Source organism: Schistocerca gregaria, chromosome 1, assembly GCF_023897955.1.
Source record: "Schistocerca gregaria isolate iqSchGreg1 chromosome 1, iqSchGreg1.2, whole genome shotgun sequence".
NCBI lineage: Eukaryota > Metazoa > Arthropoda > Insecta > Orthoptera > Acrididae > Schistocerca > Schistocerca gregaria.
In genome coordinates, this window is record NC_064920.1 from 314,018,974 (window position 1) to 314,044,797 (window position 25,824).

General features: G+C 42.0%; 1 protein-coding gene across 1 annotated transcript in view; it reads right to left on the reverse strand.

The window, feature by feature from the left end:
* The window catches only part of LOC126345269 (uncharacterized), a 43,654-nt gene extending 34,955 nt beyond the window's left edge, over positions 1–8,699 (reverse strand). The window contains exon 1 of the mRNA XM_050002091.1: positions 8,356–8,699. Within this exon, the coding sequence (XP_049858048.1) occupies positions 8,356–8,699 (344 nt within the window). The remainder of the gene's footprint in view (positions 1–8,355) is intronic.
* Positions 8,700–25,824: the final 17,125 nt, after the last annotated feature.

Below are 25,824 nucleotides of genomic sequence, written 5' to 3' on the forward strand. Positions count from 1 at the left end.
TTTTCCATTTCCAGGAGTGTAGTATTGATTCCACATCACATAAATTAACCTACATTTTAACAGCTTGGGTAGCCACGTTATTTAAAATACTGAAAGTCACACCAATAGCAATATAACATTCAACAAACCACAATCAGTAAGCACGGACTACTGCTTAGTCTGTCTTATTACGTTTCAGAAGAATTTACAGATGCAACTACCGAAAATAGCAATCAAGTCAGAGCAACGATAGTAACAAAATTGTGCCTATAAGAGGAAATGCATACGACAGCTGAAATTCTGCCATATGGAGCCAGCCACCAGGGTGGCCGAAAGGTTCTAGGCGCTACAGTCTAGAACCGCTCGACCACTACGGTCGCAGGTTCGAGTCATGCCTCGAGCATGGACATGTGTGATGTCCTTAGGTTATGGAGGTTTAAGTAGTTCTAAGTTCTAGGGGACTGATGACCTCAGACGTTAAGTCTCATAGTGCTCAGAGCCATTTGAACAATTTTTTCCCCATATGTAAGACATCCGATTTTTCTGCCCGGCCATAGCACTGTATTAGTCTAACCTACAAAGTAATTTGCTATTGCATCTCTGTTTCTCTTCACTGACACAATTCTCCTCTTTCACCCCAGTCTGTAGCAGATACAAATATTTTCGCTGTAAATGTGCCTTCAAGTAGGTGACATCCAGAAAACAATATGCTTAGTTATATCAATAGCGAAATTCAATTTTATATTCATTGCTACCTGGAACAAACGCCATTTGTTAGACAATATGTGAACGAAGACTGTTACTGAATGTTTTGTTATTGAACGTTAGTATCGATTAAAAACTTTGTATATATAGTATATAGCTAACTCTGAAACTGGATCTGCGATTGCTTACCTCTAGTTTATAATGAAAATAATTCTTAACGCAATATTGACTTAAAATGTGACTGTTACTGGCTTAATAAAGCACGTGCGGAAGAGAAAGACTAGCCACAATTTTGCATGTCTGTGGCCAAAGTGGGGAGCGTGACACGTCGCTGCTCATCATGACCAAACATGAAATATAATTTGTCTGCTCGAGATTGGAAAAACGTATTGTTCTCCTTCCAATATTGAAAACAGCTGCAATATGTTAGTTACTTTTAGCATGTAGCAACATATGACTTAAAATGCACCAAACGTAAACTGGCCAGCGACAATATTCTTCACTGCAAACATTTCAAAATATGCTAGGTCGATTACCTGTTTTCAAAGTATCACAATAAGAATCGGCAATAGTAAAAAGAAAACCAGTTCATTATGAAGCTGTGTTGTGGGACTGTAAGATAAGAGAAAAATTAGTTCTTTACGAAATACTTTCCTTAGAATGATCGATGAAAACAATCTCACCTGTAATACTAGGGTTATTCGGAAAGTAAGGAACGATAGGTCGCGGAATGGAAACCACAGCGAAAATCGGATGAAGTTTTGCACAGGTGTGTTGGACAGTGGCTCTAGTATGACAGTCAATCGCGTTACGTCGCTCTGTTTAGTTCCCAGCAAACAGGCAGCACATAAAGACATTTAGAACAACAGTGTCTCCCGCCAAGTACGAGGGCCTGGTGAGAAATTTCGCCTGAAGCTATGCAGCCAACATTACATAACTGTCGTACGGCTTCTTCTTCAGGACAATTCTCAGCCGCATTCTTCATGGGCAATGCAGATGCTCCTTCATCGTTTTCAATTGGAAATGTTTGATTACCCACAAGACAGCCCGTAATTGTCTCCACCTGAGTTTCATCTTTGCTCATATGAACCACTGACTATGAAAACAACATTTTGGCACAGACAACGAACTGTAGGCCAGCGTAGAAATTGGCGGAAGGCACTGGCGGCTGCCTTCTATAACGAGGATACTGGAAAGCTGGTACAACGCCACGACAAACGTCTAAGTAGGATCGATGACTATGGAGATAAGTAGCTGGTAGTTGCAGCTAACTGTTACAAATATAACAGTTTTGCTTTTAACTATGGTTTCTATTTCGTTACCTATCGTTCCTTACTTTCCGAATAGCCCTCGTATTTACACATTTGTTGTGTCATTTTTTCTGTAATAATAGAACTGACGTAGTTTTCGTTACTCATTAACATATTAGCTGCTATACTCAACGTTACCTAGATTATTTACTTTCCTTAGAATAGAATGAGAAAGACTGCTCTGTGGAGAACAGATGTAGATCTCATACCCATGATTTCAAATGTTTGCGTAAGAAACAAAAGCTCTACTAAGAACCTAAGTAGAGAGACTGAGGTAGCTTTCCTTCATTTACATAAAACATATTTTCGTGGCACGTCTTATGATGCAAAGTCTGGTTCTCTCCACTCCTCCCAGCGTATCGCACAGTAGTGTTGCGTCACTCTGTACGACAATGTGTCTGCATTTTATCGCTGTCGTCGCCGCGAGAACCAGTTACGTCGCTGCATCTAAGTTTCTCTGTGCTCTAGCAGTGCAGGTTAATTCTGCGTCATACTGCGAATCACGTTGCCCATCGTACTAGATACCGCACTGCCTCACTGGGGACAGCGCCTTATTGTCCACACACCACTGCCTCACAGATGATGCTTTACGACAGAATGCACTGTTAACTGATACAATCATCGGCTCCTAGCTGCTCCTGTACAGTACGCGAAACACAACGCTGTAAAATGTTTTCTCATCCTTCCACATTTAGCGTTTTTTCATGTGCAATAAGCGGAGCACACTCTAACCACGAAAAACACCCTCCTACCGTAACACCAATTCCCTCCTCTGTATTTCACTGTCCATACTACATATGGTGATAGGTGTAGTTCTCCAGGAATTCTCCAAACTCAAACTCTTCCACTGGATTTGCCACAGGATTCAGAGTGATTCATCATTCGAAATCATTCTATACGTGTCATCCACTGTCCGGTGGTGCTACTCTTAATACTGCCTCAAGCATTTCTGAACATTGACTTTAGAAATGTGTGGCTTACGTAGAGTTGCTCAACCTCAGTAACTCATTCTTTTTAACTCGTTATACCTAGTAAGTGAGCCGGCCGGGGTGGTCGAGCGGTTCTAGGCGCTACAGTCTGGAACCGCGCGACTGCTACGGTCATAGGTTCGAATCCTGCCTCGGGCAGGGATGTGTGTGATGTCCTTCAGGTTAGTTAGATTTACGTAGTTCTAAGTTCTAGGGGACAAATGACCTCAGAAGTTAAGTTCCACAGTGCTCAGAGCCATATGAGCCTAGTAAGTGATTCCTTCCACTGAATTCAAGCGATTTTTCACAACTTACCTCAGAAATGCTCGACGGCTCCTATCCGTCACTACATGATATTTACTGGGTCTTGGTTTACTTGTAGTTGTCCTTTCACGTGTCCACTTCACAATCCTATCATCAGCAGTCGATCTGGGCGGCTTTAGAAATGTTAAAATGCCTCAGACATAATTGTTGCTCAGGTGACATCCAATGATTAGTCTAGGTTCGAAATCACTGAGCTCTTCTGTCCCAGCCACTTTGCTGTTATTGCTTCTGTAATGACAGCACAAATCTCCTCGCCTCCTTTCATACTGACAAGTCTGCCTCGTGGCCATTTGGTGATCATTTCCGCATCACATAGCGGCGTCTGGATACTTTTGGTTTGATAGCGTATTGTCTTTCAGACATCTTCGTTGACTTAATAAAATTTTCTCGGGCTTCCTGCCGCGTCAGATGGTTAAAATCCCACGAGCTTTTGACCGAGCTCTCCTCAGTCATTGTCGAGTGGTAACACTGACTGCTGTGTTGCCGTGGCCGCGTCGTTATATAGCCGCACACGTGGCTGTGACGTCACAAGTGCTCTCTTCCTCGCCGTATGTGGTAAATGGTAATATTTTTCATCCCGCGTCTGTCGCACCCGTTTTAACCTCGCGATGGCCGGTCCCAGGCAGTGATGAGCTAAAAAAAAAAAAAAAAAAAAAAAAAAAAAAAAAAAAAGTAAATAAAAGGTTCAAATGGCTCTGAACACTATGGGACTTAACATGTGAGGTCATCAGTACCCTAGTACTTAAAACCACTTGAACCTAACTAACCTAAAGACATCACACACATCCATGCCCGAGGGAGGATTCGAACCTGCGACCGTAGCGGTCGCACGGTTCCAGACTGAAGCGCCTAGAACCGCTCGATCACCTCGGCCGGCGCTGAGTTGCAAACCGTTGATGGTGTTTTCAGAGATTTTTGTTTCAATAGCTTCTTTTATGACCCTACCCTAAAATCCCTTCGTCCTCATAACGACAGATGTTTCATCGAATAGAATTCGGTGACCATTTTCTAAGGCGTGTTCTGCCACGGCTGATTTTTCTGGATACCGTAGGCGTAAGCACCTCTCGTGTTCCTTCCAACGTTGCTCCACAGAGCGTACTGTTTGGCCGACGTAGTAACAGCCACACTAACGTGGTATCTTGTACACTCCAAGCGTTCTAAGCCCTAAATCATCCTTCACAGGCCTCATGAGCTATCGGATTTTTGCTGGGGGCCTGAACAGCGATGAAATGTTATATCTCTTCAGGAGTTGGCTAATATTTCCCGACACTGTACCACAGAAAGGCAGAAATACGAGGACGTCAAGAAAGGGCAATACGCCATCTGTCTCGACTTCCATCGGAAACTTGATGTGGCCGTGAATGCTATTCTGGTGGTCTAAGAATTCTCCCAGTTTTTCACGACCATGGGGCCAGATGAAAAAAGTGTCATTGATGTAACGATAGAAGCAACTTGGCTTAGCTGGAGCCGTGTCCAATGCGATGTCTTCAAATTGTTCCATAAAAAGGTTGGCTATGGATGGAGCTAATGAGCTTCCCATAGCTACGCCGTCCAACTGGTCGAAATACTGCCCGCCATGAAGGACGTTGTCAACGTGTGCTTAAACAGTCCCACAACTGTGCTATCAAATAACTGGGAAAGGAGATCTATACACTCTTTGATCGGAACACGTGTAAACACGGAGGCCACATCAAAACTAAAAATTATATATTCTTGACTAAGGCGCTTGTGGGATTTTAATCATCTGACGCGACTGCAAGCCAGAGAAAATTTTATTAACTCATATCGCCTCGAAACCATGCATTCATATATCTTCGTTGACGTTTCTCACGTAATGTATGTCTGCAACGACATGTTGTCTTCATCCTTGGTGAGCTGTAGTGATTTGCTTTTTAACCCTCCTTCGATTAGACAACGTTATGCGACATTATATACTAAAACAAAACAAAAAGTAAACAGAACACAAACAACACAAAACGAGATTATGAATCTCTTACCTGACACTGCGAATGGCTATTTAAATTACTGAGTATGCATTAATGCTTTACAAAATATGAGTGTGCTTATATTGGGTTTAATGTTTAGCATTTGGTCCACAAAATTACACACAACTAAACTGGGCTTAATGAACAGCTAGTGTCGCTGAAGACTTCTCTGTACAAGAAAACTAAATGAAGCCATTCCAAGATGTGTACAGTTGCTATAACCAGTAATGCCGGCAAAGTATACGTCTTTGATAAGCGTTTGGGGCTGGCTATGTTTTCTTTCAACGATGTTAATGGAGTAATCTACATAGAGTTCGCTGAGCTCCATCTCGGATAACGTATTCTTGGTTAGTGCTGCATAAATACTTGAAACATATTCTAAAAACAATGTACATGTGCCGGATGGTCTGTACTGTTTTATATCTATGAAGGAGTATCCAGAGATGAGAAAAAGAGAAATGGTATGGGGTGACCGTTGTCCATTTTTGACTACTGCGACATGCTGCAATTATGTCCAGACAGCAATATCGCCCACGACATCGCCCTAAATTGTTGTATGCGATATCTAAGTAACACTATTTGCTCGCATTATTCCATTATTTCCTGGCTACTTACCGTTTAAGGAGGCTGATACACAATGTCACAAACGAGAACTATATATTTTTTTGCTGTTTCCGTACATTTAAAAGTTACGAGATACTCCGACTTTTGAATTTTAAATTCATCTTACAGTGCAACTCTTCGCAACAAACTCTTCTGTGTTGGACAATGTCACTAACAGAACTAACTTTTTGCTGTTTTCGTACATTAAAATGTTACGAGATACTCCATCTTTTGCATTCTAAATTCAACTTACAGTGCAAACTTTTCGCAACAAAGTCTTGTGTGTTGCATGGAATCATCGAGGAATTAAATAGTGCACAACGTACACTCCTGGAAATGGAAAAAAGAACACATTGACACCGGTGTGTCAGACCCACCATACTTGCTCCGGACACTGCGAGAGGGCTGTACAAGCAATGATCACACGCACTGCACAGCGGACACACCAGGAACCGCGGTGTTGGCCGTCGAATGGCGCTAGCTGCGCAGCATTTGTGCACCGCCGCCGTCAGTGTCAGCCAGTTTGCCGTGGCATACGGAGCTCCATCGCAGTCTTTAACACTGGTAGCATGCCGCGACAGCGTGGACGTGAACCGTATGTGCAGTTGACGGACTTTAGTGTATAGTGGGCATGCGGGAGGCCGGGTGGACGTACCGCCGAATTGCTCAACACGTGGGGCGTGAGGTCTCCACAGTCCATCGATGTTGCCGCCAGTGGTCGGCGGAAGGTGCACGTGCCCGTCGACCTGGGACCGGACCGCAGCGACGCACGGATGCACGCCAAGACCGTAGGATCCTACGCAGTGCCGTAGGGGACCGCACCGCCACTTCCCAGCAAATTAGGGACACTGTTGCCCCTGTGGTATCGGCGAGGACCATTCGCAACCGTCTCCATGAAGCTGGGCTACGGTCCCGCACACCGTTAGGCCGTCTTCCGCTCACGCCCCAACATCGTGCAGCCCGTCTCCAGTAGAGTCGCGACAGGCGTGAATGGAGGGACGAATGGAGACGTGTCGTCTTCAGCGATGAGAGTCGCTTCTGCCTTGGTGCCAATGATGATCTTATGCATGTTTGGCACCGTGCAGGTGAGCGCCACTATCAGGACTGCATACGACCGAGGCACACAGGGCCAACACCCGGCATCATGGTGTGGGGAGCGATCTCCTACACTGGCCGTACACCTCTGGTGATCGTCGAGGGGACACTGAATAGTGCACGGTACATCCAAACCGTCATGGAACCCATCGTTCTACCATTCCTAGACAGGCAAGGGAACTTGCTGTTCCAACAGGACAATGCACGTCCGCATGTATCCCGTGCCATCCAAAGTGCTCTAGATGGTGTAAGTCAACTACCCTGGCCAGCAAGATCTCCGGATCTGTCCCCCATTGAGCATGTTTGGGACTGGATGAAGCGTCGTCTCACGCGGTCTGCAAGTCCAGCACGAACGCTGGTCCAACTGAGGCACCAGGTGGAAATGGCATGGCAAGCCGTTCCACAGGACTACATCCAGCATATCTACGATCATCTCCATGGGAGAATAGCAGCTTCCATTGCTGCGAAAGGTGGATATACACTGTACTAGTGCCGACATTGTGCATGCTCTGTTGCCTGTGTCTATGTGCCTGTGGTTCTGTCAGTGTGATCATGTGATGTATCTGACCCCAGGAATGTGTCAATAAAGCTTCCCCTTCCTGGGATAATGAATTCACGGTGTTCTTATTTCAATTTCCAGGAGTGTATTTACATAATTTCGAAAGTAAGCTAATGACTTGCGTCTTGAAGTAATGGTGTCTCAGCGTTCCCTTGTGAATCAGTCCCTCACACTACAAACCACATTCCCTTGCAGTTTTACACGAATCTTTACTTTCCCCTTCTTCCTGTACTGTTTCCTGTCATTATTTTACATACAGATAACACAGTCACTTGTATTCTAATAAATTCTTTGATGAAAGTAATTATGTCTACATTTGAAAGCCAAGGATATCTTTTGCGATGTATGAGAGATTCAAAAGGTACTAAAACGGTAAGAGCATATATAAATGAACAAATGAATAAATAAAAATGTCTGATTCTTCAGTTTCTCCCGGCGTATTTCTTGCTCAAACAGTCTACGGGTGTGCTGCCGGCGCATAGTGTCCAACGGGCACAATATTTCGGCGATCAGACATGTCGTCATCGTCAGGGTCTCTGACGAACTGCGCACCTGTCGATGGCGACATCTCTGATCGCCGAAATATTGTGCCCGTTGGACACTATGGCCTGGCAGCACATCCTTGGACTGTTCGAGCAAATAAAAATGTGTTTATGCTTTTTCCAGTGCTGACAATGTTTTGTTGAGGGAGACTGTGGCAAAAGGCACAGCTTAAGGAGATTGCAAGATTTGATTAGACACATGGACCCCTACTTGTAAGAAATTTCATTAGAGAAGTGTTTGGGGTCTGTGTACTTCTTTCACTGCTTCGAATAGTCACCTCGCACCTCGCATTTAGGCTGTGGCAGAACGTGGACGAGTCGTGGCTTCCTCGACTGCACGTGGTGGGGCAGCCGGTGCTGGCGCCAGCGTACTGCAGCCTTGTGGCGAGTAGGCGGCCTGCTGGCCTGGCATCGCGCCTTGACCGGCTGGTGGCGCTGGCGGGCCAAGCGGGCCTGCTGGAGCACTGGCACCAGGGCGCGCTGCTGGAGCTGTGGGCCGCCGGGCTCGTGGCGCCAGCGCAGCCGCCTAGGAACCCACCCCGCGCTGCGCCGGTTGTCCGACTGGCGCACCTGCGTTCCGCCTGCTGGCTGCTGTTCTGTGGACACGCCGCTGCCGTTATTGCTTTCATCGTCGAGAGGACACTAGCCTACCTTCTCCAGCGAGAGGATCGACTACGAAGATAGTCACAGCCTTGAAGGCAGAAGAGATGAAGTGATAGAATGCTTCACGAAGGAGCTGACGATAACAGTTCTTTCCCCAGTTCTTTCCCCTGGTATAGTCTGTTCCTTTCTCTTTATTCTTGTTCCATCCACTTCGTCCCTCAGGAGAAGAAGGCGACCTGACAGCGCTGTAAAAATACATAACCATTGAAAATAGTGAAACTATCATCACCCTACACCTTAGACAGGATTGCGACAACTTGCAAATACAAAACTGGCCATTAAAATGGCTACACAAAGAAGAAATGCTCTTGATAAACAGGTATTCATTGGACAAATATATTATACTAGAACTGACATGTTGTTACATTTCCAGGCAATGTGGGTGCAAAGATCCTCAGGAATCAGTATCCAGAACAACCACCTATACCCGTAATATCGGTCTTGATACGGCTGGGCATTGACTCAAAGAGAGCTTGGATGGCGTGTACAGGTACAGCTGCCCATGCAGCTTCAACACGATACCACAGTTCATCAAGAGTAGTGACTGGCGTATTGTAACGAGCCAGTTCCTAGACCACCATTGACCAGACGTTTTCAATTGCTGAGAGATCTGGAGAATGTGCTGGTCAGGGCAGTAGTCGAACATTCTCTGTATCCAGAAAGGCCCGTACAGAACTGCAACATGCGGTCGTGCATTATCCTGCTGAAATGTAGGATTTCGCAGGGATCGAATGAAGGGTAGAGTCACGGTTCGTAACACATCTCAATTGTAACGTCCACTGTTCAAAGTGCCGTCAATGCGGACAAGAGGCGTGTAACCAGTGGCAGCTCATACCACCACTCCGGATGATACGCCAGTATGACGATGACGAATACACGCTTCCAATGTGCTTTCACCGCGATGTCGTCAAACACGGATGCGACCGTCATGATGCTGTAAATAGAACCTGGATTCATCCGAAAAAAAAGACGTTTTGCCATTCGTGCACGCAGGCGCTCCTGTCTGTGATGCACGGTCAAGGGTAGCCGCAAGCATGATCTCCGAGCTGATAGTCCATGCTGCTGCAAACGTCGTCGGACTGTTCGTGCAGACTTGCAAGCGTCCCCATCTGTTGACACAGGGATCGAGACGTGGCTGCACGATCCTTTACAGCCATGCGGATAAGATGCCTGTCATCTCGACTGCTAGTGATACGAGGCCGTTGGGATCCAGCACGGCGTTCCGTATTACCATCCTGAACCCACCGCTACCATATTCTGCCAGCAGTCATTGGATCTCGACCAACGCGAGCAGCAATGTCGCGATGCGATAAACCGCAATCGCGATAGGCTACAACAGACCTTTATCAAAGTCGGAAAAGTGATGGTACGCATTTCTCCTTCTTACACGAGGCATCACAGCAAGGTTTCAACAGGCAACGCTGGTCAACTGCTGTTTGTGTATGAGAAATCGGTTGGAAATTATCCTCATGTAAGCACGTTGAAGGTGTCGTCACCGGCGCCAACCTTGTGTGAATGCTCTGAAAAGCTAATCATTTGCATATCACAGCATATTCTTCCTGTCGGTTACATTTCGCGTCTGGAGCACATCTTCGTGGTGTAGCAATTTTAATGGCCAGTAGTGTATTTTGTTTAAGTTTGAAGATTATGCGATTACAGGAAAACTCAACGATTCATCTCATGTGTGTATGGACGGTGGGTTCCACAGCGTTCTCTTTTGGGTCGATTGCTTTTATTGATGTACACCAAATTTCTGCCAACAAATCTGGCATATGGTTCAGTATTTTCTGCTCTATCCCGATGTCATTATGTTACTGTCAAAGGTTAGGAATTTAACGCTACTGATCTAGCTAATAGGGTAATCGAAAACATTACTAAGTGAATTTCTGAGGAAAAATTAACGCTTAACAGTAATAAAGTGTAATGCACGCGATTTCCGATACCTAAAAATTGTAAATGCGAAGTTTTGTTGTCCGACGGTGGTGAAACATCCAGTTATTAGGACTGAGGTTAGATCAAAAGATTTCTTCAGCAGAAATTGAATCCTGATATCTTCGCAATAAGAGTAATCTCTACTGACTCTGACAAAGGAACAAGGAGGCTTGTTTACTTTGCTTATTTTCCCTCTATTGTCTCTTATGATGTCATATTCTCAAGACACTATCTGCACTCTCCAAGAATATTCTTAGTCCAGAAAAGGGCGATCAAACTCATCTTTGGGCTCTGTTAGTGAACTTCATGTAGGCTGTTGTTCAGTTGTCTTGGAACTGTAGCTCTACTATGGCTGTTCACACATACAAGGTGGTCCAATTATCATGACCGGGCTAAATATCACATGAAATAAGCGTCAAACGAAAAAACTTCAAAGAACGTAACTTGTCTAGCTTGAAGGGGGAAACCAGATGGCGCTATGGTTGACCAGCTAGATGGCGCTGCCATAGGTCAAACGGATATTAGCTGCGTTTTTTAAATAGGAATCCCAATTTTATATTACACGTTTGTGTAACACGTAAAGAAATATGAATGTTTCAGTTGGACCACTTTTTTCGCTTTGTGATAAATGGCGCTGTATTAGTCACAAACATATGGCTCACAATTTTAGACGAACAGTTGGTAACAGATAGATTTTTTAAATTAAAATACAGAACGTAGGTACATTTGAACATTTTATCTCGGTTGTTCCAATGTGATACATGTACCTTTGTGAACTTATCATTTCTGAGAACGCATACTGTTACAGCGTGATTACCTGTAAATACCACATTAATGCAATAAATGCTCAAAATTATGTCCGTCAACCTCAGTGCATTTGGCAATACGTGTAACGACATTCCTCTCGATAGCAAGTAGTTCGCCTTCCGTAATGTTGGGACATGCATTGACAATGCGCTGACGCATCTGGTCAGGTGTTGTCGGTGGATCACGATAGCAAATATCCTTCAACTTTCCCCACAGAAAGAAATCCAGGGAAGGTCAGATGCGGTGAACGTGCGGCCCATGGCCTAGTGCTTCGACGACTAATCAACCTGTCATGAAATGTGATATTCAGTATCACTTCAACCACATGCTAGCTATGTGCCGGACATCCAACATGTTGGAAGTACATCGCCGTTCTGTCATGCAGTGAAACATATTGTAGTAACATCGGTGGAACATTACGTAGGAAATCAGCATACATTGCACCATTATCCTTCCTCCTATAATGCCGCACCATACATTATCCCTTGAAAGTCGCTGATGTTCCACTTGTGGCAGCCATCGTGGATTTTCCGTTGCCCAGTAGTGCATATTATGCCGGTTTACGTTAACGCTGTTGGTGAGTGACACTTCGTCGCTAAATAGAAGGCGTGCAAAAATCTGTCATCGTCCCGTAATTTCTCTTGTGCCCAGTGGCAGAACTGTATACAACGTTCAAAGTCGTCGCCGTGCAATTCCTGGTGCATAGAAATATGGTACGAGTGAAATCGATGTTGATGTAGCATTCTCAGCACCGGCGTTTTTGAGATTCCCGATTCTCGCGCAATTTGTCTGCTACTGGTGTGCGCATTAGCCGCGACACCAGCTAAAAAACCTACTTGGACATCATCATTTGTTGTAGGTCGTGGTTGACGTTTCACACGTGGCTAAACACTTCCTGTTTCCTTAAATAACGTAACTTCCGGCGAACGGTCCGGACACTTGGATGATGTCGTCCAGGATACCGCGCAGCATACAAGGGCATTTTGATCACAATAGCTATACATCAACACGATATCGACCTTTTCCGCAATTAGTAAACGGTTCATTTTAACACGGGTAATGTATCACGAAGCAAATACCGTCTGCACTGGCGGGATGTCAAGTGATACCACGTAGTTATACGTTACAGCGCCATCTATCACAAAGGGAAAAAAGTGGTCCGACTAGAACATTGTTATTTCTTTACGTACTACACGAATGTGTAATAAAAAATGGGGGTTCATATTTTTAAAAACGCAGTTGATATCCGTTTGACCTATGGCAGCGCCATCTAGCGGGACAAGCATAGCGCTATCTGGTTTCCCCCTTCAAGCTAGACAAGTTTCGTTCTTTGTAGTTTTTTCGTTCGACGCTTATTGCGTGAAATATTTGGCACGGTCACTGTCGTTGACAGTGTTGAATGAGTGAGAAGAAACTGCAACAATAATTAAGTGAACGCTAGATGTGAAAACGATATGCAGGAAAACAACACTCCCTTGAGCAGTGTGCGGCATTCAGCAGATTTAATTTTTAATAGGATTTCAGGACAACTGAAGAAACTGAGTAATACACTCGACGTCCACAAATCGAAAGTTATTTTTCATGGCACGCTCTATTCTGTACAGGGGTTCCGCACAGCAGCTGAGAACTTTTCTCTGCAATGAATTATTTATTCACCTACTTTAACAATTTTTTCCTCTTTTCATATTTCTTTATTCTCTTTTGTTTGGAAATGTTCTAATCATCATTCTGTTAATCATGTACTTGACTCGTTTCGTGAGCAAATAACTTTGGCTCGCATGATACATAAAAACCTGATAAATACATGAGTAGCCCAAATGCAAAAGCCACTAAATGTATTTTTGTCGATCTTGAGTTGGGCACACTGCCGAATAGATTTTTTCGACGCCTACACGATGGAATAGGTTTCTCGGTGCAAAACCCGCTGTAAACGTCTGCAAATGGCTATAGAAAGTAGTCTTCGGTTGAAAAAGACGCTAACTGCGCTTTGGCAAAGCCCGCTAGATGCCCAACGTTTCGAAAACCTGTCAAGCTCAACAGGCATGGCGGTCCCCGTGTCATATTCTAATGCAGACCATGTCAACTGACATCAGAATTAACAATCTAGACATTCAAAGCTACTTTTCAGTTTGTTACGATTAAAAGGGATATTTTTCTTATTCAGAATTAGGCTGACTGCGCTGTAGCGATCGCGTACGAAACACTGAAGCTCTTGCTGCCGATACATCGTCGAAATACATGCCTGTAAGCACAGTTTAGCTGATCAGTAACGTGTTTATTGACGTATTTGCGCGAGTGTTTTGAAAAAAAAAAGTGATTTTGTGGGCGGTTTAAATGTAGAAGATGGCAGAAACGAAGGGGGAGTGACTGAAATAGCTGGAATTCTGCAAGAAATCAATCCAATCGTAGCAGTTGCAAATGGGCGACAGTCCCTCCCGGGAAAGGAAAAGGTGTCCTGACCAGTGGAAGAGAAATGTTTCCAAAACTGTAAGGTAAGAACATGGAAAGTATTGTTAAAGCTATATTATGCAACAAAAGCTGTGGTTCTGACACAACCTCAACAAACTCGTGGTACGATCTGTGCACTTCTCTAGACAGACCTGTTTAATGGACAACTCCTGCAAAACTGAAACTGGTAGTTATCTAGCAACAAAGTAAGAGTGTAATGCATAGAAAAACTAAAGAAAATTTGTGATAAATGCAGTAGATCTCGCAGGCAGCAGCAAGGAGTGCGCGCGGTGGAATGTGGTTTAATCAAGCCTTTTTGTATACGCTATTTGATTTTTTTTTAACTTTGCTCTTCGTGCTTACTATCCCTTTTATTTTATCTGCATGTAGAGACTTCTGCCTACTTTTCAAGACCTGTGATGTGGTTGCTCCCCCTCTCACCCTTTCCCACACACCCTCTTCACCATTTATTGCTTCTGCTTACTTAAGCAAGAGACTTTGTATCACACACAAAAGCAATACTTTCCCAAAGACGTCTGATTGTAGATATATCTTCGTTAAACTAAGATGTAATGAACTTACCATGCTAGACCACCAAAATTTTTACCTGAAAAGAATCTGAGAGTGGCAGAACAACAATGTAGCTCGAAATATCTCTACCACGTCCTCTAAAAGAAGATCTGGCGAGGACAAAAGGAGGAAATGAACCATCAACCCCCACGTTTTTTTACCCAAAGAGAGGGTCGAAGAAATGGAAAACGTCGCTATTTGCAAAGCGCCTTTCTGTCAATTTTAAAAATTAAGAAAGACGGGGTTACCATGTTGTGCCACAGAATTTTAGACCAAGATGCAGTTCCCACTGAGACGAGAGGAGGCGACCGAAGAACCAAGTTGTATGAAGCGAGAACCGCATTAAGAAGTTCATCCACTCACGAGGAACCAATACACGAGGAGTCCCTAAAGTAGCAAACTGAGCATAACGAAGATGTGAAAAATGTATTATGGAGAGAACCTTGGAAGCATTGTCGAATAGGATTACTACGAGAGATTTTTTTGCCAAGATTTCAATATTGGCGCTTCTGCCCAAATATGTTGACACCAGCTCGACATGCTCTTCTCTAGAATGTCGTACTGAAGCGGAAAAACGAAGCGCCGAAAAGGAGAGCCTGCAAACCCAGCTCCAAATCCACCAACTGAGAGCTGATACGTTCTACACAAATCTGGAACAAAATAATGAAGGTTAAGTTCAAATGGTTCAAATGGCTCTGAGCACTATGGGACTTAACATCTGAGGTCATCAGTCCCCTAGAACTTTGAACTACTTAAACCTAACTAACCTAAGGACATCACACACATCCATGCCCGAGGCAGGATTCGAACCTGCGACCGTAGCGGTCGCGCGCTTCCAGACTGAAGCGCCTAGAACCACTCGGCCACATCGGCCGGCGAGTGTTAAGTAACTATCAGCTATGAGTGTCAAAAGAATCTAGTACTACCAAATGTGCATGTCCAAGCAGCCTATTATTCCCGTCAAACGTCCATTTACACCTTTATAGCCCTCCCACCCCTCACAGAACACGGACATAGTGTTTTGCTGCATTTGGTTGGAACGTGAATATGTCAATGGATCAAACCAAATAGCGTCGATGGTTTATCACATATTAACTCACCTAAAATTCGAAGGACCGAAAAAACTTGGGTTGTTTTCCGACGGATGTGGAGGTCAGAATAAAACAGGACGTTGATCAGCAAGCTATGCCACTAGTTTCTTCTCGATACTTCCGACAATCTTGAAGAAATAGAACGAGGTTCCTGATAGTGGGCCTCTCATTCATCCAACATGACAGTGTTTTTGGTAACTTCGAAGGACAACTTCACAAGTTGAGCTTCGTTGAAAACTTGTCTGTATAGATTCGTCGCATTGAGAAATTTGCAACGATAGGACGTCTAGAATAAAATGAAAGCCCTGTTCAAGACTGGAAAGAATACGCAGAAGGCTAATTGGAAGATACTGGCAACTGGCATTCCCGGATTCAAAAAAACTAAGAAATCGTGTTTACCAAGAGCAAAAACAAGATTTGTCTAGTTCGTGGAAAGCCCTACTACAGTTTTGCAGTTGGAGAGGGGAAGAGCATCTTGAAGACAATTTCAGCAAAGAAAGCGGCTCAACACCAATCACAGTAGGTGGAGAACTTTCAGAAACCGAACTCGGCAACGTCATAAAGCCTTCGGAAATCCACATTGTTGAAGAGTGGGTGATCAATGGAAAGCTCAAATTCTGCATCGAGGTGTTCGACGAGCAGAAATGCACTCCTAGAATCGCTCCTGCCGCTGCCAACCTTCAGAACGAGGAAGAAATAGGAAGCGATTTTGAGTTGATGGATAGTGTTGACGTCGATGTCGCTTAAAATCAATTTTCAGCCAATTTCGTTTTCTAGAATTTTTTGTCGCTGTTTTAGCCAAGACGCAACTTTCCACCAAGTTTTTCATTTTCTAAAATCTTGTTGATATTTTACTAAGATGCAATTTGGTGTCCATTTTATTTTGTACATCTTGTGACATCTAAAATGCGATGGTGTAATTTTTACTCTCTTTTTGAAGTTAAATAAGTCAGTTTTTTTCTGGTAAGGTAATGCCGCTTTCGTCTTTCAGATGCCAATTTTGTAGAATTTTCAGACTTCTCTTTGAAATAAAAAGTATTCTGTTTGTATTTACAGTATTCAAATTCCTTTCTTCTGTCATTCCTAACACATCACCGAATAACGAGTTTTACAACCGCATGTTTGTTTTGTAATTGGATCGATAGATTTGCAAAACCTGCTACCTGTATAAATTGGGAGCAAAGAACACAAAGGTAATATTTCACTTAAGATTTTAACGTACAAAAATAATGGCAGACTTCAGTCATTACTACCGAGTAATTATTTAGTTTTAAGTATTGTTAAAAAAGAAATAAGTTCTTTAATAGTTTGAATGGGACGAATATTTCGCGATTGTCTCAGATCTGCTTATCACGATATTCACGGCTTTTGCATCCGGGCTACTCACTTAAAAAAACACAATGTTCTTTGCGTAAACCCACATACATTTCACTATGGTTGTTGTGTCACAAGTGACGTGATGCTCATTTTTTTCTTACATGACATTTTGTGTTCTCTGTGACAACTTATATACTACAAAATGGGGTGACACTGAAATAAGCATTTGTTTTTCCTTTCTACCTTATTGTGAGTCAACAGCTTGATTTCCAGGCTCACTGCGTTACATTTTGCGATGCAAATTGAAACTTCTCCTTTGAATGTAATGAATGACAGCGCTGGAAAAACTCTTACGTTATTTGATTTTCAAACAGCTGAGCAAAACTCAACGTACTCAGACAGTTTTCTCATTACTTATTCTGATCATCGCTAAACTGACACACAATATTTTTAGCGCAACGCAATCTGACTTTCAGTAATCCCTAGAAAAGAATGGCCTGACTAACAATAACCTATACCTTTCATTAATCACCTACCTCACAAAAATCTTCGTTACTGGAACTACTGCAATACTGCGAGCGCCAATACTGCCAGCTAAATAAAAGATGCTAACTACTGAAGGCACAGTTAGCAAATGAAAGGTTTTGATAGAGAACAAACAATGTATTTACCTTAATAGTGTTTAAAAGTCATTATATATATATATATGAAAGTTGATGACATCCAGTCTTACAAATTTCCTTTTTCTGACGGACGCTCATCCATATCGTCCGCTCATAGTGACGTCTCAAAACTCTGCCATCTCTCTCCCCACATCCACCACTAATGGCGGCTCATCTCCAAGTGCCCAACGCTACGCACTGTTCACATCCAACTGCCCAACACTGCACAAGCGAATATTCCAACAGTGAGTCCAACCAGCCCCAGACAGCACAAAACGCAGTCAGCTGTTTTCTGGCAGAGCGCTACGTGGCGTTACCAACATAAAAACCTAAACAGCCTACTTAAAAAATAAACATTAAATCTATTAACATTAATGTGATTGTGAGTTTCAATGTCAAAGAAAAGTCGAATTTTCTCACGTTGAGAAATTATATGGGATCATTGTTTTATTTGGTGGAAAACTCAATATGTAAGATTGCATAATTAGTTTTTATCTCTGTCGAACGGTTTCGACGCACATAACTGTCACCTTCCGGTATTAACAAAAATTCTTTTACTGAACGAGTCCATTGTGAATTAGTGCCTTGTGTCATGTAGTCATTATGGTGGACAAAATACACCACTTCGTACACAGGTTATCCAGATTTAAAAAAAAAATGGTTCAAATGGCTGTGAGCACTATGGGACTCAACTTCTGAGGTCATCAGTCCCCTAGAACTTAGAACTACTTAAACCTAACTAACCTAAGGACATCACACACATCCATGCCCAAGGCAGGATTCGAACCTGCGGCCATAGCGTTTGCGCGGTTCCAGACTGTAGCACCTAGAACCGCCCGGCCACTCCGGCCGGCCAGAAATAAAACATTTGCAGTTAATAAACACCTTGTCCACGTGGCAATGTCAGTTACCTAGCGCTGACAAATGATCGTACGTTCTTAAAAATCACAGTATGCAGTAAAATACATATCTGCACATCTGTTTACGTCTGTGTGACATGCGCCACACACTGACGATCCACCTTAGATGAGGTATATGGTGCAACTAATAGCATCACATTCCTCATCTAAGGAGAGATTGGAGAGTTTATTTTGACAATAAAGTTTCGGACACTCCTCGACAGCAGTGCATCGCCGAAAATGCTGCTGAGACAATAGAATAAGCACAATATCCCGTGAACAGTATAAACAAATGGCCTATTGTGTTATTAGAAACGACCTCTTAAGTACTTCATTGAGAAGTCATATTACTATTGTTTTAAAATATTATCATTTGTTGTTGCGCCAACAATGTCAGCTCAGAAACTGACCGAGTAGTTCGTTTAAAGTGAGAGTTTCGTGAATCAGTATTGCAAAAAAACTGAAATTTTACATGAAAGATTTCGATGTTTAGTGAAACAGTGTTGCAAAAAACTGAAATTTTACAAGAAAGATTTCGTTGGATGATTTCATACAGTTTTAATGAACATATATTTGCAAAAAGATATTTTCTTGATGGAGTCTATACAATTTGATCGAAGCTAAAAGCAGTCTAGTGCCTGTTGGTGCATGGAAATGCTAAATCCACATGCAACAACAGATAACACTTCGATATATCATAGGAGCCGTAAACTGAGCAGTAATATGTCTGGACATTCCAAAATGAAGCGAAACTAACAAAAGTGATTCTATCTAGAAGTATGTCCAAGTTAATCTTTGCTTGCTTCTTTGATTACATTGTACATCGTAATGTGACAGTTGGAATTTGCTATTTAATTACCTTCTTTAAATTGGAAAATTGACTTTGAGCATGGCGCACCCGACAATGCATTTCAACATAAATTATTCAATGAAAAACACAATGCTGTGTTTGTTCTCCAGCATTAACTTATTTAGCTAATAGATTTTCGGCTTACAAGGTCATCGCCAGACTTTAACTATCGTCATAAAAGGAATTACAATATTTGAATGAACAATGGTAAAGAGGCACGAACACACATTAAATATCATCTCTGGTACTGCAGCTGCAGTGCACTCGAAGAAGTAAAAGGTTGACAAAGTAAATAAATATAAAGAGAGAAACCCTACAGAAACTTTAACACTAACCTAAAAAGCAACAATTTAAATTAAATTAACAATCAGGATAAAGTAATTACTTCATAGGAGTACTAAATAATGGCTTAGGCAGATATCACATATGGGAAGTGATTTACAAACAGAGTAACAGATAGACCTGACAGTTATAATAGCAGAATACATGTAGTACACAGGCTCCCACAATAAAATAAATAAATACTGGAAAATATAAGAATACAAAGAATGAGATAGTAAGAGAAGCGTTTGGCAGACCATGAGAATTAAGTGAAGTTTTCAGGATGGGAAGTATTGAGCTGTGGATGATCATTTAATAATATTAAATCAGAATTGTGGGCCAAATGTATGCTGATTTCCAGGGCTTCCGACAGTTGCGTTTTTGGACTTTGTTTGCTAATTGAAGGACGTAGGATTGTCGCTGTTGGCTGTGTCCCTCACTCAGTATATGCTCAGCAAATGTAGATCCATAATTCAACCAACCTAGATGTTATGGCTCTGCCTGACTGACCAATATAAAACTTATCACAGTCAGGACAAGTGCTTTATTTCGTGCTGATGCCAGCCACAGATGTAGGGGGCGCGGAGAGGGAGGGGGTGGGGGGCACGAGCCGGGGTATCTATCTTGGGTAGAAATTTCACGATTTCATACAGTGCCAGATTTATGTATTTGAAGAAACAACTTGTTTCGGAAAGCGTCTGGCGTCCAGCGCACGTTATTACATCAACTGTTCATTTGATTTTGAAATGCATCCCATTTGGTCTTTGGATACTTTCTAAGTTGATTTCTGAACGTATCCCAAGTTAATTTTTGAACACATGCATAGTGTAAATGATATTGTTGTTTGTTTATGTGTTTAACTGGGTGTGCGAATAAACAGAGATATTAAATTGTCAGCGAAGTACATAGTGTTAAACTGCCGTAGTGGAAATAAACGATTAATGGGAATAATAGGTAAGAAAGATTACATATTATACTATCAGTGCAGTATTCCAGTCAAACAGCACCATAATGACATGAAATATATCAAAGAAAATCTAATTTTGGCAGGAAGTTTTTTCCAGAATGTCAGACTTTTAAATAGGCTAAAACAAAAAGTGCGTGCTTGATATTCACATAAAAAGACATGTATTATACATATAGACACATGATCATGATTTTGTATGTAAGACCAATTCCTCAGTGTTCAAATATATTTATTTATATTTTTACGCAGTAAAGGGCACATGGTGAGCGCACCAAGAGAAACTCTTTCTGGGGCTGAAGATAAAATTGAAGTAAGTAATGCCGCTTGTAAGATTAGAAGATGGCTTCACGAAGCAGGCGTGTCATTGTTATTCCCGATACTGAAACGTCAGGCATCGAATAATTCTATATTTGGATATTAAAGATAATTCTAACGAACAGACGACGTTTCGAGGCGCAGATGATGGTAAATAGTCTTCATCGTTGGTATTAGGAATATGACATTGACTCAGTAGGAGTATGACATTGAGCTACTATGTAGTAAGCTACTGCAATCGCGCAGTAGAGACAAAATCATAGAGCTAGTAGATCCGTGTACATGGCCAGACTGCAGAAATATTGCAGATCAAAAAAGATCGTTCTTCAGCATAAAAACTGTATTAATGTATGAAAACAGCTAAATAACATAGAGTTTAGGTCCAGTGAACGCAACGGTAGCCATTTGACACATCATGTATGCAATCAAGAGGAATATTAAAAGTTCGGCTTGTTTATTCGAAAAAAGTGCTATTTACCGTACTTCCTGCAAGCTACACGGCAGTACTTCTACATCAGACGTGTGTACAGAGGGTTTCATTAATACGAAAAAAGTTTCAGAAAGATTATTTGATTATGAAACATAACAAACACAAAAAGAATGTTTTATGAAATGCAGAACCGGTCTGCAGCAAATGAAACAGTGTCAGGGTATCGATTGCGACATTGGGCGATTAATTCACTCTGAGAAAGAAAATTGGAGACATATTCTACGTGTAGTAATGGACACTGTCATGTATGTTGCACAACTTTCTTTTCGAAGTTCTAAGGAAACACTGAGTGATATCAATGAAAATTTTACTCAATCTTGCCAAGCAAATTTTCTTAATTTGGTAACTATGCACGCCGAACACAGTGTTAGTCTCAAGCACCAGTTAGGCCACTTAAAAAGAGGACAGGTACATTACCTGTCGGAAAAGAATGTAAACTAAAATCATCGATGTAATGGTAAGCAAAGTTAGAAATACCATTTTCAGGGAGATCAACGAGACCAGCTGTTTCCCCAGAGATCAACGAGACCAACTGTTTTGCCATCATGTTTGACTGCACTTCGCATGTATTTCACACAGAACAAATCAGCGAGATGATTGATTTTATGAAAATAACAGGAGCTGAATGCGAAATAAAGGAAAGCTTTATTGATGTTATAGAGGTTGATGGAAAGAATGGAGAATACAGTGTGTCCACAATTAAACTTCCGTTTCAAAACGCTGTAGAAAGAGAATCACTACTCAGAATGATGTCAAATTAGAACAACATATTACTGATGCAGGGGGAAACTTCGAGTAAAAAAAAAAATGTAACGAAAATATGACCAGCAGATGCCGACGTAAGATCCAGAACATGCGCACCAAAAGATGCGCGGCACACGGCTGTTACTCAGTTTGCATCCGAGACGATCAGCATGACTGTCTCCACGAAGTACCGCTCCCGCTGGTGAAGCTCTTTTACAAGAACGTGACTGTGCGCCATTTGCCCTGCAGAAGTACCGGTCTCTCAAGGGTATGGAGTTAGGCATTGGTCCGATGTCTGCTAAGGAACTGAGGAAAACTTCTACAGAATTCGGAAAGACAACTTCTTTTGAAGTGCAAAGTGGCAGAGGGACGGTGAAACATCCCCTTAGAAAAATTTATGAAAGACTGTGCTGCTAAACCTCTTACGTTATTTGATTTTCAAACAGCTGAGCAAAATTGAACGTACTCAGACATTTCTCACTTATTCTGATCATCACTAAACTGACACACAATATTTTTAGCGCAACGAAATCTGACTTTCAATAATCCCTACAAAAGAATGGCCGTGACCTATACCTTTCATGAATCACTTACCTCACAAAAATATTCGTCACTCGAGCTACTGCAATACAGCGAGCAGGCAGGATTCGAGGCAGGATTCGAACCTGCGACCGTAGCACATCAACTGGTACCACTTCACTCTGCCAAGATGCCGATGTGATTGAGTTGACGGCAGCGTTTATAGAAGGCCAGTGATTCTTTGAGGAGATGAGTACTGACATCCTGCTACCTGTACCATCGCCGCAAACATATGAAAGTCTTTTGATCACCAGCGTCATCCCTAACCTTCAATACCGTTGATGAGTGAATAGGATCATTTTTATGCCAGATGGCTCTCCTCTGCACATTACACAGCCAGTGAAGTGAATGTTGCAGAGGCATTGCGTAAGTACTCGAATTATCAGCCGTTATTTCCCTTCAGCCTGTCCGCCCAGACCACCTGATCTTAATACACGTTAACTTCTGGTGTTGGGATTGTCTGAAAGATGTTGTGTTCAGTGCTTCATTTAGAAAAGTAATTGAACTGAAGGCACGCATTGCACAATTCTTTCTGATCATGACCCTGCAGACACTTCAGTATGTTGTCGAATATGCTGTTTCTCAATTTCAGCTTGCGGCAGAAAACGGTGGACAGCATATTAAAAAGGTCTTGCGCCAGTCTCACGACTATTAGAAACCGATGTCATTTTGATTTTTATTCCGATTTTCGGCCAAGAACAACCAAAAACCGGTGTCACTTTCCTTTTTGTGTGGTTTTTGTCTGCAGGGCAAAAAACGATGCCATTTTGCTTTTTATACGATTTTTGGCCTCAAGACAATTGAAAACTAGTTTTTCCCATCCAGTGTGCACAACCTTGCGGTGGTGGATGCACTTACTTAACTAACAGTGTCACAACAGTTGACTGCAACATTTGTGCAGTCATGCACACTGAACAGTACGGATGAGGTAATGTACATTTCAGACCATGGTGGTCGTATTGCCATTCATCCGCCGTTTGTAGTCGATCCTATTTACATTAAGACGCTAAAATGTCATATAAACTGCTGGTAAAATTTTCATTACTTTTTTTTGTTCTATGACGTTTCCCCTGCGTCAATAATAAGCTATTGTCTTTCTACAGCGTTTTAAAAGGTAAACGTAATTGTGTACAGTCATATATCACACAACCAATTCTAAAAAAACTAGGAGCCGACGGTTTCGATGTGCAAAAAAAGGCGTGGAACATCTTACAGTAAACGATATAACATGGTAGGCATATACAGGCATATCCAGAGATATGGAAATAAACGAGCTGACAGGATTTGTACAATGTCCAGGACACTCTTCGAATCTCGTGGGCGTCCAATCAGCTTCATGATGTCTAGAATCAGTCAGCCTATTAAGACTTGTACAAAAACTTTTTTTTTCTTTTTTGAGTCTACCACGCAGTGGGAAATAATGCAAAAGTGTACAAAAACCGACAGACAAGGAAGTGGTCAAAGAAGATTATCGGCTAAATCTCTGGTTGTTAAAGTTTTATTAAATAATTTATCGGAAATTTTCAAAGCTCTGGAAGAAATTAAAGAATCCTATCTTGCCGCACAGCCTAAGTATGAAGCTGATCATGCACTATATGTGGTGACAGAGATGATATTTATCCTCAACAATCCGGACTCACATTCTTCGAGAGATTAATAGAGTGAATGTCGAAATACAAAAAGAGAACATCATCATTTTGCGTCCTGTGGCCCTAATATAAGGTCTTGCTAAGATCATGCAAGAAACGAGAGGAAAACAAAAAGCCGCTCATGTATCAAAAAGCTTGAAAATCCTGCCAGTCCTCAAAACCAAACGAACTTCTAAGAAGAAAGGGCAACGTATGAAATCTGCGAAGTCGAATCAAGCACTAGATTCGACTAAGCTATTTTCCGTAGACATAATGGTAGTAACTGACAAAGTTTTAAGACGAATTGAGACAAGGGCAGAGATCACAAAGACTCTACTTGAAAATTTCGGATTCCTCAGTGGCCACTCGTTTTTAAGTTTGTCGACTGAGTAACTGCAGAAAATGGAGCTGATCTGGACGAAATATTCGAAAGACTTGAATGCAGTTGATTTTTTTAGGAAATCACAGTATTGAAGAAGCTGGTAACCGAAAGTAATGAATAACCAAGTTTATTCGACTTGTTACAGCATCTGCACAAGAAGCGTGTCTTAATGTAGCATAGCTTTAAGGATATACTGCACATTACCGACGACATCTGCAAGCTGTGAGCAGGTCTTTAGCAGACTGAAACTAAATAAAAGCTATCTGCGTTCAACAAAGAGTCAGCAACGTCTGTCTGACCTCACGATCCCAGTCATTGGAAATAAAACTAAGTATGAGACGAATTTTGAAGAGCTAATAGATTCTTCCTCAGAAGGGAAAGCACGCAATGTATAACTGAAGCAAGGTTAGAGAGAAAAATCCTAAGGATTGGAGAAATGTGTACTGTCTTGCTTGCCTGTTTGCTGCACTGGTTGTGTGTTTCCTATATTTAGTTTTATGTTACACGAGAGCAGAAATTATTAGCTAATAGGTAACAAAGAGTGCAAAATTAATGAAGGTCTTATTTTCGCGGTCACAAAAATCCCACTCTCTGTACAATTGTGAGTTATTTTTAAATACTTTAACTTTTGTGCTCGAGAAGAAGTGATGCCGAACCAAGCTGCTGCCCCGGTTAGGATAAATCGTATATCAGGGAATGGTTCGTGCCTAGTCTAGATGAGTAACGTCTTTTCCAGTGTTGTTTACTAACATTATTAACTAGTTGGTACACTGTAAGCAGGAAGACTGTTGGCTAAATAAGTTAATCCAGTAGAAAATATACAATATTGTAACTTTCATTGATAATTATATTGTGCTTCCAAGGAGTGTCGAAAGAGTCAGTTAACTTGATAAATCATCAAGTATTTTATTTTTATGTGCTTTAACGAGAAAAAAATTAAGAATATTTATTATGTAACAATGAATGAATGGATGAAAAAAAATGGGGGTGGGGGGAAGAAATTGCTTTAAATATTTATGTTATTTACACTTTCAGTACGAACTTTGTTGTAGAACCCCTTATTTACGTGTGGTAATAAAAATTCATTTA